We start from the raw sequence: 19,235 nt of genomic DNA on the forward strand, positions 1-19,235 counted from the left end.
AATGCTGTCATTTGCCTTATCCATTCTGCATAGGGGGACGTGTACTCCAATCTGTCCCGTAATCAAACCGAAAACCATACTGATCACCTTCTTACCTCCTGTCAGTATTTGACCCGTTTTGTTATAAACCGGATGTTTCATTGATTTTTTTTTCGTACCTCCGACAGTTTTACTGCTACGCATTGGAGGCCTTGAATGGATTCTCATTCCCATTCCCGTTCTGCATAACTAAGCCCGTAGTCCTATGTATCCCAAAAGCCGTAGTAATGTCTTCTTACTTCCTCTTTTAGAAAATCCATGCTCCACGCACAATTCCTTATTGTTTTCGATTCTATTGCCCGAAGTCGGTTGATGTCTCTGATGTAGTATCCACATCTAAAAGTGAAAATCTGTTATCCATGAAAGCCGGCCACCGGCATAAGAAGTAAAAAGACGCATTCTGTGCTCCTCCCAAATTCCTACTCGTTTTCCATTCTACGGTCTTATGATGTTTTAAGTTCTGGTATCGCATTCACATCGCATAGAAAATATCTTAACGTCTAATCGTCTCCCCACAACAAACGCTGTAACTTGCCTTATTCATTCTGTAAAGGAGAACCCTTAGTCCTATGTGTCCCGTAATGAAATCGAAAGACCATACTGATCACCTTTTTACCTCCTCTCACTATTTGACCCGGTTTGTCTTCCAGCAGTTTCACTGCTTAGTGTTAATGGTGTTGGCGTTAGAGGCCGTGAAAGGATTTTCATACCCATTTCCATTGTGCACAACTGAGCCCTTAGTCCTATGTATCCTAAAAACGTTTTTACTTCCTCTTTTCCATTCTACATAAGTGAACCAGTAGTTCCATGAGTCTCGTAATGAAACCGAAGACCATACTGATCAAATTTATACCTCCTCTCACTATTTGACCCTGTTTGAATTCCAACAGTTTCACTGCTAAGTGTTAACGGTGTTGGCGTTAGAGGCCTTGAAAGGATTTTCATACCCATTCCCATTCTGCACAACTGAGCCCTTAGTCCTATGTATCCTAAAAACCGTTTTACTTCCTCTTTTATTAAATCCATGCTCCACACAAAATTCCTAGTCGTTTTCAATTCTATTGCCCAAAGTCAGCTCAAGACTGATTTTGTTTCCACATCTAAAAGTGGAAACCTGTTAGCCGTGAAAGCTGGCTGGCTGAGCATAAGAAAGACTCCAAAGTCGCATTCCGTGCTCCTCACTAAATTCCTAGTGGTTTTCCATTCTGCGGTCTAAATTTGATTCTAGTCTTGGTATAGTATCCACATCTAAGGCTGTTAGCCTCGAAATCCTGTCATTGGCAGAGTAAAAACTCAAACGTCTCATCGTCTTCCCACATGTCCCACAAACGCTATCACGTGCCTAATCCATTCTGCATAAGGAAATCGAAAGCCCTATGTGTCAGGTAATGAAATCCAAAACTATACTGATTTCCTTCTTTACTTCTTCCACTGTTTGGCCCGTTTTGTCACAAAACGGATGCGCAATAGATTTTTGTTGTCCTTCCGACGGTTTCACTGATCCTTGATCAAGATGTTGGAGACCTTGAGAGATTCTCAATCCCATTCCCATTCTGCACCTGTGCAACTAGATTAAGGTAAGGTTGAATGGATTGCCCACCATAGGTGATCTAAATCGTAGGCCAGTTTGGCCCGTTGTGCTATCCTAGAATGAAAGAGAAGATAAAGAAGATGTTAGACCAAATATGCCCATGAACATTCCATTAAGGAACAAGGGCAAACTTCTCACATATCATTGAGTGCTGCCGGGATAACAAGTTTTTAAGCTCCACACGTCGTGCCGCAGTGCGACACCTCTTAGGGAAGAAGTTTTTACATGGCTGACATATCTTTTTTTCAAATGGCACAGCTCCTCACAAATCTTGCTAGCATTAAGAGGCGATAACCACCGCTGCAAATTTTGCTAATGTTCTCTCCAGTTTTCGAAAATAGGCCTTCAGCGTTATTGGCAGACATGCTAATCTTTGCGCTACAGTGGCCTTCGGAGTTTATACACAAATGAAAGACACAGCAGGTATGGAGAACCAAAGAGGAGGGTGAAAAGCCTATCCCTCACACAAACACGTATGTACCTTCGCCTTATTTTTTTAATATTTTCCAATTTATTTCTTTTATTTTATTGCATTTTACTTTATTTGAACTTATTTTAATTTATTTTATTTTATTATTTTATTTTTTTATTTTTTATATTGTTTTATTTTATTTTATTTTATTTTATTTTATTTTATTTTATTTTATTTTTATTTTTTTTTATTTTTATTTTATTTTATTTAATTTAATTTTATTTTATTTTATTTTATTTTATTTTATTTTATTTTATTTTATTTTATTTTATTTTATTTTATTTTATTTTATTTTATTTTATTTTATTTTATTTTATTTTATTTTATTTTATCTTATTTTATTTTATTATATTTTAATTTATTTTATTTTATTTTTTTTATTTTATTTTATTTTATTTTTTTATTTTGTTTTATTTTAATTTGTTTTGCTTTATTTAAATTTATTTTATTTTATTTTTTTATTTTATTTTATTTTACTTTATATTATTTTATTTTATTTCATTTTATTTTATTTTATTTTATTTTATTTTATTTTATTTTATTTTATTTTATTTTATTTTATTTTATTTTATTTTATTTTATTTTATTTTATTTTATTTTATTTTATTTTATTTTATTTTATTTTATTTTTATTTTATTTTATTTTATTTTATTTTATTTTATTTTATTTTATTTTATTTTATTTTATTTTATTTTATTTTATTTTATTCTATTCTATTCTATTTTATTTTATTTTATTTTATTTTATTTTATTTTATTTTATTTTATTTTATTTTATTTTATTTTATTTTATTTTATTTTATTTTATTTTATTTTATTTTATTTTATTTTATTTTATTTTATTTTGTTTTATTTTATTTTATTTTATTTTATTTTATTTTATTTTATTTTATTTTATTTTATTTTATTTTATTTTATTTTATTTTATTTTTATTTTTTTTATTTAATTTTTTTATTTAATTTTTTTTATTTTTATTTTGTTTATTTTTTTTGTTTTATTTTATTTTATTTTATTTTATTCTATTGTTTTTTTATTTTATTTTATTTTATTTTATTTTATTTTATTTTATTTTATTTTATTTTATTTTAATTTATTTTATTTTATTTTATTGTTTTTTTATTTTATTTTTTTATTTTATTTATTTTTTTATTTATTATTATTTTATTTAATTTTATTTCTTTTATTTTATTTTATGTTATTTTTTTATTTTATTATATATTTGTTTTATTTTATTTTTTTTTATTTTATTTTATGTTATTTTTTTATTTTATTTTATTTTATTTTATTTTATTTTATTTTATTTTATTTTATTTTATTTTATTTTACTTTATTTTATTTTAATTTATTTTATTTTTTTTTTTTTATTTTATTTTTTATTTTATTTTTTTTTTTTTATTTTATTTCATTTTTTTTATTTTTTATATTGTTTTATTTTATTTTATTTTATTTTATTTTATTTTATTTTATTTTAATTTCTTTTATTTTATTTTATTTTATTTTAATTTCTTTTATTTTATTATCTTTTATTTTATTTTATTTTATTTTTTTTTAATTTATTTTATTTTATTTTATTTTATTTATATTATTTTATTATATTTTATTTTATTTAATTTTTTTTTACTTATTTTAAATAAAATCTAAAACATCAGACTTTGACTAAAGCTGTCCCTATTCAATTTATCCCCGTTTATTCTTCCATCACTTTCTGTGGAGAAGATGTGAGAGAGGTATGCTTTCCTACATATGTAAATAGATATTTGTGTGTGTGCGAGAGAGAGAGAGAGAGAAACCGAGGGAGCATGATAGAATACGTGAGTTTATATTGTTACGTAGTTACACTTAAAGTCAATTAGTTAATTTTTTTTTTGTCTGGTGTTTGTGTATAAAATAACCTCTTTACATGGAATAGAGTATAGTAGCGTCATTATCTAGTTTATAAGTTAAGTATGTGTTTCTTTTTTGTTTTGTATTGTATATGTATGTATATGTATATATGCATGTATATAAGTTATTTATAATTAATTTTAATTTCTGTATTATATTTGTGTTTTTTCGTTTTGTTTTTCTGGGGTCTTTGACTTTGTTAGAGTTCATTATTTAATTAAATGTTGATTTCCTTGGTTATTAATGTTGTTTGTTCAGTTTTTCCTTCGTTTTTAAATACATGTGTTTTGTGTGTGGATTTAAGCCATTTATATAAAAAAAAATATTTAAATATACAACAAAACATAAAGTGTAATTTATGAAAAATGAAGGAATAGAGCTGTGGCAATCACCCACTCTGATTGCGTATCTTTGAATTTTTTGGTTTAATGCCATATTTTCCTTACTTTTGAGTTTGTTTTTATTTTTTGTTTGTTTTTGTATTAAATTTTAATATTTTTTATTTAGTAATTAATTTTAGTATAGTCATAGTTAATTTTTTACTTCTTCGTTTCTTAAGAAATGTCTGTATGCTGCGCCAATTTTTTTAGTTTTATGGCATTTTTGTTTTAGATGTCTTTGTCTTAGATTTCTCTTCTATGATTTAAGTTTGAGTAGTGTTGTGAATTTTTGGGTTTTTTTTTTTGTATTTTGTTCATAATACTAAAGAGAGAGTCACAAGTTTAGTTAGTATAAAAAACAGGACTGAACGCGAGGAATGGCTATACGTCATCGTATACGAGCTCAGGGGCAAGGAACTCACCTTATATCCGACTCACTGAAAAAAGTTGTGGATTGCAGGTGTAGACATTTATTGGGCATAATACAAAGGCTGCTGCAGTTTTTGCTGTTGCTATTACTACAGCAGCAATTGCTGCTGCCGGAACTCGTGGCCACAAAAGGACAACAGTATGAGCAACAATAGCAAAAACAACAGCTATAACAGCAGCAGGCATAACAAAAGCTGCCATATTGACATTTGTCAATCATGCAATCGTTTGATGTTTCTGCTTCACTTACACCGCCTTTACATTTTGCTTCTCCTCCTCCACCTCCTCCTCCTAGAATACCTGTCATTGGCAAGACTAACCTGAGTCCACCAAATAAATTGGATTTTTTGGTGGTGGCACTTTTATGTTGGTCACCATGCCATGCAGATGCCAGTACAGATGTCCTCGCCGTTGTTACCGATAAGGGAGACATACTGGTCATTGATGTTGCCGCTGCAGCTGACATTGTTGATGATGTGTATGACGAAACTGACGCTGACGCTGATACTGATGTTGATTGGCGTTTTATAGTTGAGCTGAAAAATGTTGTTGCCTTTGCCACTGATGTCCTTGCTGGTGGTGGTGTTGTTGGTAGTCTCATAGCGTTCTCCCGCAATTGCATGCAATAACAACAACATGACCTAAAATCCTTTATATCTTGGCTCATAGCTGCTGCTGCTGCACTTACTCTTATCACTTGTTCATGTTTTCGAAATTGTGTATGCATCTCATCCTTTTTGATTGTGCTAGTGCTGTTCAGCATTAGCTTACGGCTGTATGCCACTGTCAACAGGAACAGCCCTAACAGCCTGGCCAAGCTTTCTATCACATGATGACAGCACGCTGTGCACCAGCGTTGATAGCCACCGGCAGCTTTATGTAGTGCCTGACAAACGCTAAGGTACACAAGTACATGGACAGGTACACTAAGATATAATGGTTTGGAGACATTAGACGATGAGCTTGTACCGCGCGCTGCATTGCTGCTGGGAACTCCCCTGGAAACAGAATGAGAAACACCTGTTTAATTGACATCTTTATTGCTGTTCTCTGACACAGGCATTGGGTGGTAAACAAAATACAAAAGCAAATAAAATACTAAAATACTTACAAAAACTAAACGAGTTGATAAAAATTTCTTAAAACAAACTCAACATTTCATTTTACCATGGAAAATTTTTACTTAGCCTTAAGCAAATTGACAATTTGTTCGTGAACATTTATATGATAGGGGACCTCATTTTGCCGAGTCTGCCGAGCGTGCCGCAAGGCGACATCACTTAGTATAGCAATTTTTACACGGCTGATTACCTCACAAATGTCGCCAACACAAGGCGACCGCTGAAATTTGGTTTATGTTCTCGCATGAATTTGAACCCAGCTGCTCAGCTTCAATTCGAACATGTCGATCTCTAGGGCACGGGGGCCTCTTTTACCACCCCCTTCAAGATCGGCGGACAAACGACGTACAGACATAGGTACAGGCGGACAAAAGTTGGACCGATCAAGGACGGACGGACAAAGGACAGGCAGAAAAAGGGCGAAGGGACTAAGGTAAGACGGACTTCCGTCCCTGAAGGATAATAGACGATAGGTTAAAGAACGGACAGACGGAGAAGGGATGGTATGATAGAAGTCGGACAAAGAACGAACATAAGTTAATGGCACACACCGCACAGCCTCCCAATTTTATCATTGCCCCCCATTTTATATTTGGTCTACCCATGCTCTGCGATTCAAAGTGTGAGAGCAGTGCAAATACCGCTCACACCGGCTTATTCGAATTGATGGGCTAAAACCAGGCGGACGGACAAGGGACGGAAGGATAATAGATGCTGGGCTAAAGAGCGGACAAACAGACAAGGGATGGTAGGATAAAAGACGGACGGACAAAGAATGGATGATAAAGGGCGGACGGACGCATAAAGGACAGACGGACAAAGAGCGAACATAAGTTAATGGCACACACCGCTTGAACTACTCAATTGTATCATTGCCCCCACTCTATATTTGATCCACCCCTGCTCTGCGATTCATGGTGTGAGACCAGTGCAAATACGGTGTGGAGATTAAGTTTCACGCCAACAGAATATAAAAGTGAAAAGACGGAAGGATATCCGACGGTGAGATAACCAACAGACTGACGGACAAAGTACGAACGGATAAAAGACGGATGGATAAAGAATGGATAAAGAAAGGCCGGACGTGCAAAGGACAGACGGCTAGAGGACTGACAGACGGACAAAGGATGATAAGCTAAAAGACGGACGGATAAAGAACGGATCAAGAAAGCGCGGACGGGCAAAGGACGGAGGGATAAAGAACAGACGGACGGATAATGAACGAACATACAAAGGACGGAAGGATAATAAAGGGTGAGGAAAAGAACGGACAGATAAACAAAGTACCAACAGATGAACGACGGATGGATAAAGGATAGACAGACAAGAGACGATAGACGGATAGAGAATGAACATACAAAGAATGGATGGATAACAGACGTTAGGATAAAGTACGGACAGATGGACCAAGTGCGGACAAATATTTTAAGGAGACGAAGACAGGGACAAAGGACAGGCGGACAAAGCACGGACTAACAAAGAACGAACATAAAAAGGACGGAACTATAATAAAGGATGGGGTAAAGAACGGACAGATGAACAAAGTACGGACAGAAGAACAAAGTTTGGACAGATGATCGACGTATGGATAAAGGATAGAAGGACAAGAGACGGACGGATAGAGAACAAACATACAAAGAACAGATGGATAACAGACGTTAGGATAAAGTACAGGCAGACGGACAAAGTGCGGACAAATTTTTTACGGAGACAAAGACAGGGACAAAGGACGAACGGACAAAGGACGAACGGACAAAGGTCGAACGGACAAAGGTCGAACGGACAAAGGTCGAACGGACAAAGGACGAACGGACAAAGGACGAACGGACAAAGGACAAACGGACAAAGGACGAACGGACAAAGGACGGACGAACAAAGAACGAACATACAAAGGACATAAGGATATCAAACGGTTGAATAAAGAACATGCCAAGGATAGACGGTCGGAGAAAGGATAAAAAATGAAAGGATAAATGACGGACGGATAAAAAACGGATGAAGAAAGGGTGAACGGGCAAAGAATAAACCCATAAAGTACCGAAGAATGAAATTGCTGTGAGCACCACACAAACTGGAACATTGAAATCCGACCTGTGTGCTGTTCATTGCTATCACGAGAATCTTAGCTGCGAGCTATCGCGTGCGTCCACAGGTTGCGGACAGTGGAATGCTGCATACAAACAACGAAAGGATGGGATAACTGTGATCACCACACAAACTGGAACATTGAAGTCCAATCTGTGTGCTGTTCATTGCTGTTACGAGAAGCTTAGCTGCGAGCTACCGGGCGCGTCCAGAGTTTGCGGATAGTGGAATGCTCCATACGGAGCAGCTGTAACGGTATCGAGCGGCGAGTTTCAGTGAGAGGCCGGGCAGCACAGGCTCTAGCACAAATTCTGAGTGCCTATGATGCTGGATACGGCAAGGCGGAGTTATTGGTGCCTTTAAATAGCCAATGGCCATCCTGGTCCAGCGTCGATCGGTCTTTTGATCGGGATTACTCACCTACAGGAGTTTGACGAGGATCGCCACCACCACATGATAATGTGGCTACAACAACAACATAAATAACTGAAGGATAATAGACGGTGGGGTAAAGGACGGACAGACGATCAAAGTGCAAACGGATAAAAGACGGGCGGATTAAGTACAGGGGGACAAAGAAGTCCCTTCTTTCAAAGGATAAACGAAGTACGCACAAAGGAGGGCGAATAAAGGACGGAAGGAAAAAGAACGGAGGAACAAAGGACGGACGGACAATGGATGGACAAGAGGCGGACAGACAAAGGACGTACAGATAGGGGACGGAAGGACAAAGGAGAGATATATATAGGTCGAACGAACAAACGACGGATGGGCAAAAGGCGAACGAGCCAGAACAAACGGCAAAAGGACGGACGGGCCAAATATGAACGAATAAAGGACAAATGAACAGATGGACACATAAGCAACAGACAAAGAAAAAACAGGCAAGGACCAATAGACAAAAGACTGATGGAAAAGCACGAGCGGGCAAACGACGAACACATGAATAACGGACGGATAAAATATTCATGGTCAAAGGACTGAAGGACTTATTGACGAATGGGGCAAAGAATAAACGGATAAAGAACGAATAGAAAAAGTATGGACGAATAAAACACGAACGGAGAAAAAATGGACGGACAAAGTATGGAAAGAGGGATGCACGAACAAAGGAGGAGCGAAAAAAAGAGGTAAAGACAAAGAAGGACGGACGGACAAACGACGGACGCACAAAGAACGAATGGACGGGCAAAAGACAAACGGACAGAGGACAGACGGGCTGACGGACGGACGGGCGGATGGACAAAGGACGGACGGACGAACAAAGAAAGGACGGACGGAAAAGGGACGGACGGACAGACAAAGGATGGACGGACAAAGGACGGATGGACGGGCGGATGAACAAAGAATGAGCGGACGGACGGAAAAACCATAAACGGACAGACAAAGGAAGGAAGGATAAAGGACAGACAAAGGAAGGAAGGATAAAGGACAGACAAAGAACGGACGGACAGGCAAACGACAGACGGCCAAAATATGGACGAATAAAGGACAGATGAGCAAATAAGCAACAGACAAAGGAACCACAGACGAAAGACTGATGGAAATACGAGAATGGACAAATACGAATAATCGAAAAGGACTGAAGGACTAACGACAGGCAAAGAATGAACGGATAAAAATCGAATAGACAGTGGAAGGACGGACAAAAAACGGACAGACAAAGAACGGACGCAAAAAGGATCGACGTAGGGATGGACGGACAAAGAAGGAACTGAAAAAAGAAAGGGGAAAAGATTGAACGGATAAAGAATGAATAGACAAAAACAGACGGACAAGGAACTGACGGACAAAGGATCGACGGAGGAATGGATGGACAAATAAGGAACGGAAAATAGGGGGACGGACAATGGAAGACCAGAGGAAGTACGGAAGGACAAACAACGGACGTACGAAGGATAGACGAATAAAAGAGGAACGGATGGGCAAAAACGGACAAAGGACTGAGGGTTAAAGGACGGACGGACATATGACAGACGGACAACGTGCTAAAGACGGATAGAAAAGAATGGACGTATAAAGGACAGATGAACAAATAAGCTACAGACAAAGAACTGTATTTTCTTTTGTCTTCCACCAGTCTTTCCACGGACGAAAGACTGGTGGAAATGCGAGAGCGGACAAAGCACGAATGTGCAAATGACTAACAAACGAAAAGGACTGAAGGACTAACGACGGGCAAAGAATGAACGGATAAAGAACGAATAAACAAAGGAAGGACGGATAAAACACGGACAGACAAAGAACAGACGCACAAAGGATCGCCGTAGGGATGGACGGACAAAGGAGCAACTGAAAAAAGAGGGGGAAAAGAATGAACGGATAAAGAACAAATAGACAAATGACGGACGGACAAAAACAGACGGACAAAAAAACGGACGGACAAGGAACGGACGGACAAAAAACGCACGGACAAAGAATGGACGCACAAAGGATCGACGGAGGAATGGATGGACAAAGGTGGAACGGAAAGCAGGGGGACGGACAATGGAAGACCAGAGGAAGGACAAACAACGGACGCACGAAGGACAGACGAACAAAGGAGGAACGGATGGGCAAAAACGGACAAAAGACTGAGGGTTAAAGGACGGACGGACATATGACAGACGGACAAAAGACAAAGTGCTAAATACGGATGGAAAAGAGTAGACGGATAAAGGATGAACAAAGAAAAGACTGGCAAAGGATGCACGAACAAAAGACTGATGGAAAAGGGAGAACGGACAAAGTACGAACGGGCAACGGACGATCGGATGGACAAAATATTCATGGACAAAGGACGCAAGGAATAACGACGAACGGGATAAAGAATGAACGGATAAAAACGAACCGACAAAGGAGAGACAAATGAGGAATGGAAAAAAGAGGGACGGACAAAAGACAGAATAACAAGAACGAACAGACTAAAGAGGGACGGACAAAGAAAGGACTGACGGATATTGGACGGACGGACAGGCGGACAGATGGACAAATGACGGACGTACAAAGGACAGAGGAATGAACTGAAGAAGGATAGGTAATGACAAACGGACAAAGGACAGACGGATAAAGGACGGACGGACAAACTACGAAAGACTTACAAAAGCTAACTTTCGAAAGAGTAAAGCTAGCCGCTCAAAATTTTGCACAAATACTTCTCGACAAATCGTATTAGTTTTAAGATACAACTCCCAAATAAACCGATCTACTGAGTATAATTTTTGAGCCCCTAGATGGCACAATTCTTATCCGCTTTGGATGAAATTTGGCACGGTGGCTTCTCGTGTGACCTCCAACCACTATGTCAAGTATAACCCGAATCGGTATATAACCTTGCATAGCTTCCATATAAACCTACCCGCAATGCTTCTTGAGCTTCTAGAGCGCGCAGTTCTTATCCGCTTTAGATGCAATTTGACACAGAGACTTCTCATACAGCCTCTAACATCGTAGTCAAGGATAATCTGAATCGGTCCATAACCATATAAAACGTTCTCCCCGCTAAACTTCTTAAGCCTCTAAAGGGCGCAGTTCTTATCTGATTTGGCTGACTTTATGTATGACCTACAACATCCATGCCAAGTGCAATCCGAATAAAGTTAGACACTATGACTTCCCATACACACACAACTACTTCCCATTGATGGAGGTCGATGGGCTTATTAATGGGGCAAATCGGACCAGGTTTAGATACAACTCCCAAATAAACCGATTTACTGATTACACTTCTTGAGCCCCTAGATGGCAAAATTTTTATCCGCCTTGGATGAAATTTGGCACGGTGACTTCTCGTGTGACCTCCAACATCAATGTCAAGAATAATCCTAATCGGTTCATAACCTGATATATCTCCCATATAAACCAAACTTTCGGTTATACTTCTTAAGCCTCTAGAGGGCGCAGTTCTTATCCGCTTTGGCTAAGATGTGTTTCTTCGCATTTTTTTTTTCTTTAAATTTTCGAATTTCTGGTTAAACTACTTTAAAGCATAGAAGGCAATTCATTTCTGCTTTATAAATAAAACACCGCTACTTGACTCTTTTGTCAAATTCCCTTTGCATTCCATGTGGTCATTCCCAAAAAAAATGGATTCTAATCCCTCAAAAATATCAACGGCAACTGCCATCTAGCACATCTGCTTTAATGATAAACTTCTTGTTATTGGATTAAAATCCCTTAAAATCCTTGTATAAATTTATTTGCCTTTACTTCATTCAAATATAAATCACTTCCTAACCATACTTCTGCTAACTGCCCTATCACTCCCAAAAGACTTAACTCAAGAGACAGCCGCAAAAGAGAGAAAGAGAGAGAGAGAGACAAATCACATTCAACATTTTAACTCTGACTAACCGCAGAATATTGGCCGCAGCACATCAACATCAACTCCGGAATGTAATGGTCGGCCATTACTTCAAATGCCATAATTATTTGAGGATTACATTTTGTTGGTGGGCGCATTTTTTTTTGCCTTTTATTTGCTATTCAAATCCTTTTGTATTCGTTGGGAGTTCATGACCTACGTTTTGGTTGATGTTTTCCATTTCGTTTTATGGTCAACGTGTCTCATTGTTGTCGGTTAGATGGTCGGTTGTTAAGTTGGTCCTCTTTGACTGTGTACTCTGGTGATTGTCGCAATGGTTCGTAAATCTTGCATACAAATCTTTGACTAAGCCATCACAGCCATAATCCTATTAGGTGAAGATTATTGAGAATTATTGCCTGCGCTGGTGTGGCAGCATAGCAATAATAATAACCCCCTTGTCAACCATAAAGTCCGAGATATGCGCCCCTTTCTCTTTCCCTTTTTTCGTTTTGTGTTGGCAGAAGCCAATAATAAAATTAAGGAAATATTGTTTGGAGGTGTTATAGAACAAGAAGAAGAAGAAGAAGTTTGCTTAGCCATTTTTTATGCGATAGCATTAATAATTTTCCATGTACCAAGTGACCAAATGGATTAAAGGGGGATTAGGTGGTCTAAGTCACATTTTTTCTGTGATGTATAATTGGCTGGAACATTGAGAAGAAGGCAACTATGAATTATTCGATTACTATATATGGACAAGTGCAGGTTTTTATAGCTCGTTTGTGGACAAGGTAAGGGATAATACAGGGTGGCTGATGAAAGCCGCTACCAAAAAAAAATGTAATAACTTTTTTTCTATTTAATAATAATAATTTAATAATTAATTTAATTAATTAATTAATTAATTTAATTAATAATAATTTAATAATTAATTTAATAATTTAATTTAACATGAATAAAAGAAAAATGTATTCCATACACCGAAAAAAAAATGTAGCAATATTCATCATTGTAGCAATATTCATCAGCCACCCTGTATATTAAACAATATGAAACACCTAACATTAATGAAAATGTCAAGCAAAATATATATTCAATTTATTATTTCAATTTGGAGCATATTGAAATATTCAACTAGCCCTTAATCGGCATATATTCTTCGTGATGGTTAAATTCTAGGGCAATACTCCGAAATCCGAACATCTTTCCGTCCTCTCATAAATAAATGACAATTGTACTAGTCGTCAACGAAAAAGAAGTAAAAACGCTTTAAGTTCGACCGGGCCAAATCTTATATACCTCTCAATATAGATCGCATTTGGTATGTTCTTTAAACAATTTTCCATAATTGGTCGGTTTGTTTTTATCAGGTCTTTGGACGTCATAATATAACACCACGAGCAAAATCGTATAACGCATGCGCCATCTGGCGGCTCTGGAAGAAAAATCTCGTGTTAAAGTTATATTGGCTCTACAACAGGTTAAAGACCAATTTGGATTACACTGGGAGAAGATGACAGAGTTAAGAACAAAACATGCAAATTTTCCCATGAACATGTTAAGGTACAGGGGCAAACTTCTCACATATCAATGAGTGCTGTCCGATATAAGTTTGAGCTCAATGATAAGGGTTGTCCTTTTTATAGTCGAGTCCGAACGTTGTGCCGCAGTGCGACATCCCTTTGGGTAGAAGTTTTTAAATGGCAAAGTACCTCACAAATTTTGCCAGCATTAGGAGGGAATAACCATCGCTGGAATTTTTTTCTGGTGTTCTTGCCAGGATTCGAACCCAACATGATAACCTCTTCGCAACGGTGGCCTCCAAAAAAACAAAACAGCATGAACAAAATTGTATCCTTATTGGGTAATAACTGCGCCCTCTAGCGGCTCAATATGGCAACTGGAAGAATAGTTTGAGTTTAATGATAAGGGGCCTCCTTTTTATAGCCGAGTCCAAACGTTGTACCGCAGTGCGAAACCTCTTTGGGGAGAAGTTTTTACATTGCATAGTACCTCACAAATGTCGCCAGCATTAGAAGGAAATGACCACCTAGGAAATGTTTTCTGATGTTCTTGCCAGAATTCGAACCCAAGCGTTCATCGTCATAGGCTGACATGATAGCCTCTTCGCAACGGTGGCCTCCAAAATAACAAAACACCATGAGCAAAATTGTATCCTTATTGGGTAATAACTGCGCCCTCTAGCGGCTATATATGACAACTGGAGGAATAGTTTGAGCTCAATGATAAGGGGCCTCCTTTTTATAGCCGAGTCCGAAAGGCGTGCCGCAGTGCGACACACATTGCATAGTACCTCACAAATGTCGCCAGCATTAGGAAGGTATAATCACCGATGAAATTTTTTTCTGATGTTCTCGCCAGGACTCGAACCCAGGCGATCAGCGTCATAGGCGGACATGATAATCTCGAGCTACGGTGGCCTCCAAAATTACAAGACAGCATGAGCAACATTTTATCCTAAATGGATAATGACTGCGCCCTCTAGCGGCCAAAAATGGCAACTGGAAGAATAGTTTAAGCTTAATAATAAGGGGCCTCCTTTTTATAGCCGAGTCCAAACGGCGTGCCGCAGTGCGACAACTCTATGGGGAGAAGTTTTTACTTGGCAAAATATCTCACAAATGTCGCCAGCATTAGGAGGGGATAACCACCGCTGAAAAAAATTTTTTGATGTTCTCGCCAGGATTTGAACCCAAACGTTTAGCGTCATAGGCGGACATGATAACCTCTACGCTACGGTGACCTCCAAAAAAAGAAAAACAGCATGAGCAAGATTTTATCCTAATTGGTTAAAATAAACTGCGCCCTCTAGCGGCTTGATATGACAACTGGAGGAATAGTTTGAGCTCAATGATAAGGGGCCTCCTTTTTATAGCCGAGTCCGAAAGGCGTGCCGCAGTGCGACACCTCTTTTGGGAGAAGTTTTTACATGGCAAAGTACCTCACAAATGTCGCCAACATTAGGAGGGGATAACCACCGATGAAAATTGTTTCTGATGTTTTCGCCAGGATTCGAACCCAGGCTTTCAACGACATAATAACCTCTGCACTACGGTGGCCTCCAAAATAACGAAACAGCATGTGCAACATTTTATCCTAAATGGATAATAACTGCGCCCTCTAGCGGCTTGATATGACAACTGGAGGAATAGTTTGAGCTCAATGATAAGGGGCCTCCTTTTTATAGCCGAGTCCAAACAGCGTGCCGCAGTGCGACAACTCTATGGGGAGAAGTTTTTACTTGGCAAAATATCTCACAAATGTCGCCAGCATTAGGAGGGGATAACCACCGCTGAAAATTGTTTCTGATGTTTTCGCCAGGATTCGAACCCAGGCGTTCAGCGTCATAGGCGGACATGATAACCTCTACACTATAGTAACCTCCAAAATAGCAAAACAGCATGAGCAAGATTTTATCCTAATTGGATAATAACTGTTCCCTCTAGCGGCTCGATATGGCAACTGGAGAATAGCCATAAAAAAAGAAACCGGCCACCCCTAAACCGGATTCACCTGAGTAAAGATCCAAACCTAGATTCAAACTAAAGTTTAAGGAATGGGCGGAAAAAAAGATCTAACAGGCAGATAGGCAGACATACAGGCAGACAAACAGACAGACAGACGGACAGACATACATCTAAGACTAAAGCGAGGCATTCAGAGAGTACGTGTTCCACTCAACCATTATTTTCATCCGCCTTCCTTCTGTTTAACCCAGTGACCACATTTGCAGAATTTTCTACTAGGCTAAACTAATATAAAGATTATCACAAAAGCTGTGGTCCTCTTATAAAAAGTAAGCATATTTTAGACGGACGGACAGACATACCAAAAAATGGATAGACGAACAGATAAACAAACGTACGGAAAAATGGGCGACGTACAGAATGATGGAGACAGACGGACGGACATACAGATAGACAGGCAGACGGAGAGACAGATGGAAAGATAGACGGAAAGACAGACGAAAATACAGACGGAAATACAGATGGAAATGCAGACGGAAATACAGACGGAAAGATAGACTGACAGACAAACAGACAGACACACAGACAGACACACAGACAGACACACAGACAGACACACAGACATACACACATACAGACATACAGACAGACTGACTGACTGACTGAGGTAGGGCTAAGCTCAGGGTCAGACATACACACATACAGGCATACAGACAGACTGACTGACTGACTGAGGTAGGGCTAAGCTCAGGGTCAGCTGACTGAACGCTCTTCAGTTACTTAGGTTAGCTGCAAAGAATAAGCGGGACCCCAAGTCCCCAGAAAGGATTTGCGAAATGAATGCATGGTGCACCCACGTTCATTTTCGATCATGATCCAGGAACGTTTGACCCATATTCGGCGTCTTTCTGGTCAGCATCTTATATCTCCAGGCGGGAGAAACGAAAATGGAAAAGTCTTAAGAGGAAAATTTAGTTACGGTGCAGGGACTAATAATCCCAGTATCGGCGGCTGAGCGTAGTGCGCAAGCATGCTACCCGTCGTCATCATCCACCGGAGAGGAAAAAAACCTCATTTGCTGCATTGGGCAACCAAATCGCCGAACTAATGGATAACGTAAAGTGCAGACATCAGGACAGACGGATAGTCTGAAGAACAGACAGACAGAAGGACAGACAGGCAGAAGGACTGACAGAATGACATAGCTAAAGCAAATCAAAAATTGCTTATGATGTGCGGACCGACATACTGGTCCAATCCTTAGACCAGTAGCGGGTGGACCCAGTCCTTAGATGCTAAGGAACAGGTGGATAAATTATGTGTTCCATGACATAAATATAAGGGAGAAAGTGGCACAGGGCTCGCCACGGGGGGCATTTTATCGCCACTCCTATGGGTGACCACCATAAATGACCTATTACGGATGCTGACAGAGGAGGGATTTGAACCCGTCTGCTACGCAGACGATGTTATAATACAAGCTATGCAGAAGGGCCGAAAGGGTCTTGCATATGGCATATGACTGGGCTAGACCCAGGGGTCTCAATATTAACCCAGAGAAGACAGAAATATGCCTGTTCACGAGGAAGACAAAGGTGGGCCAATTTGACGCTCCACTTTTCCTCAATAAAACGATTTCGATATCTGACAAGGTCAAATACTTAGGAGTGATCTTGGATTAGGAAACTTAATTGGAAGTGTCACATTCAGGAACGTACCGAGAAGGCTCACAGATATTGACGGGCCGTAGGCTCGAAATGGGGCCTGAATCCTAGGATAGTCCACTGGCTCTACAGAAGCGTGGTAAGATCAATAATACTTACCCCTCAGTAGTTTGGTGGACTACTAGGGAGAAAAAGTGCAACATAAGAACCATACAACAGGTTCAGAGAACATGTTGTCTTGGCATAGGCGGAGCGATGAGGATCACGCCCACTAGGGCACTGGAGACAATTCTAGATATCCGACCTATTGACATACAGATTAAGTGTGGGGCAGCCACTGCGGCTATGAGACTTAAAGCGATGGGATAATGGATTGAAAATGGGAGCAGCTCATACCATCGCTGTATAATCGAGGCGACGATAGGAAACCTGAAAGGAAGGGAAGAGGTTTCCGATCGGATACCTGAGATGAACCTTGAAGTCGAGTGAAAGGCACTGCTGCCATCGGCACAGTCTTGGATTGACAGAACCCTAGTATTGCCATCTGGAAGATCGTGTTACACGGATGGATCAAAGCCAGAGGACAGAGTGGGTCTGGGAGTCTACATTGAGAACCCAAGAACTGAGATATGTTTTAGACCATAATACGGTGACAATAATAGAGTCCTGCAGGTAGAGATCCGGGCGATCACTGAATGGCGCGTTAGCACCACGGAATGCGTGTGGTGCTAACGCGAGGACGTCGAGTGTGGACATCTTTGCCGACAGTAAAATTGCCATAACGGCAATAACAACCTGGACGGTAAGGTCACGAACAGTCTTGCAGTGTAAGAAGGAGATTAACGCCTTCTCTGGGGATGACAAAATCCGCATCGTTTGGCTGCCGGGCCATAACGGAGAAAGGAAGAATGACAGGGCAGATGATTTGGTGGTGAAGGCCAGAGGATTGACATCAATAAACTTGGTTTACCCGAAGCCTTTCGGGTCAACGCAGTCCGAGTTAAGGGCGTTGGCGACGAATGCGCATAAAACACTGCTGAACAGCGAAACAGTCGATAAAACTGCGAAAATCCTATTGGGTGATCCAGATCATGAGAAGACAAGGCTATTACTGAAAGGAAGTAAAAAGGAGGTCGCTATACTGACTTTTGGTATCATCACGGAACACATAGAGCTACGAGCTCACTTACGCAAAATCGGTGCGGCAAATGATAGTGCATGTGTAGGACATGTGGGGAGATGGTGATAACTAACAGATACCGGCACTTAGGTGGGGACACAATACCAGACATGAACCAACATAGGGGAGTGACATGGAAAACAGTTAAGGATTTTGTAAGTAGCACGGAATTCCTAACTTAAAATTTTCTTTTCAGAGGTTAACATTTTTTGTATTAAGAGCGCACAACAAGCCGTTTACTGGCTTAGGTGTATGCCCATAGTGGCATGGGCGGATTAATATCTGCACCCTCTGCTTATCTGCAAACTCCTAAGATACTGTGGCGTCGTCGAGGAAAGCGTTTTGCAGAATTTTGGCAAGATTGGTCAATGAATGAGCTTGCAGTGGCTCTAGGAGTGAAAATCGGGCGATATATACATATAAGAGCTATATCTAAATCTGAACCGATCTCCATGAAATTCACCAGTAATATTGAGAATCAAAAGAAAATCCCTCCTGCCGAATTTCGAGAAAATCGGTTAACAAAAGACAATTTTATTGCAATATTACTGCAAATCGGACGAACATATATATGGGAGCTATATCCAAATCTGAACCGATTTCCATGAAATTCACC

General features: G+C 39.1%; 1 protein-coding gene across 2 annotated transcripts in view; it reads right to left on the reverse strand.

The window, feature by feature from the left end:
• Nucleotides 1–3,696: 3,696 nt before the first annotated feature.
• LOC106082487 (probable serine/threonine-protein kinase MARK-A) overlaps nucleotides 3,697–19,235 on the reverse strand; it is a 110,305-nt gene continuing 94,766 nt past the window's right edge. Inside the window, exon 6 of one of the 2 annotated variants that reach the window (XM_059363695.1) lies at nucleotides 3,697–5,816. In XM_059363695.1, the coding sequence (XP_059219678.1) occupies nucleotides 4,786–5,816 (1,031 nt within the window). In that variant the 3' untranslated portion in view covers nucleotides 3,697–4,785. The remainder of the gene's footprint in view (nucleotides 5,817–19,235) is intronic. The other variant, XM_059363696.1, reaches the window with a different exon arrangement.

This window comes from Stomoxys calcitrans, chromosome 2, assembly GCF_963082655.1.
Source record: "Stomoxys calcitrans chromosome 2, idStoCalc2.1, whole genome shotgun sequence".
NCBI lineage: Eukaryota > Metazoa > Arthropoda > Insecta > Diptera > Muscidae > Stomoxys > Stomoxys calcitrans.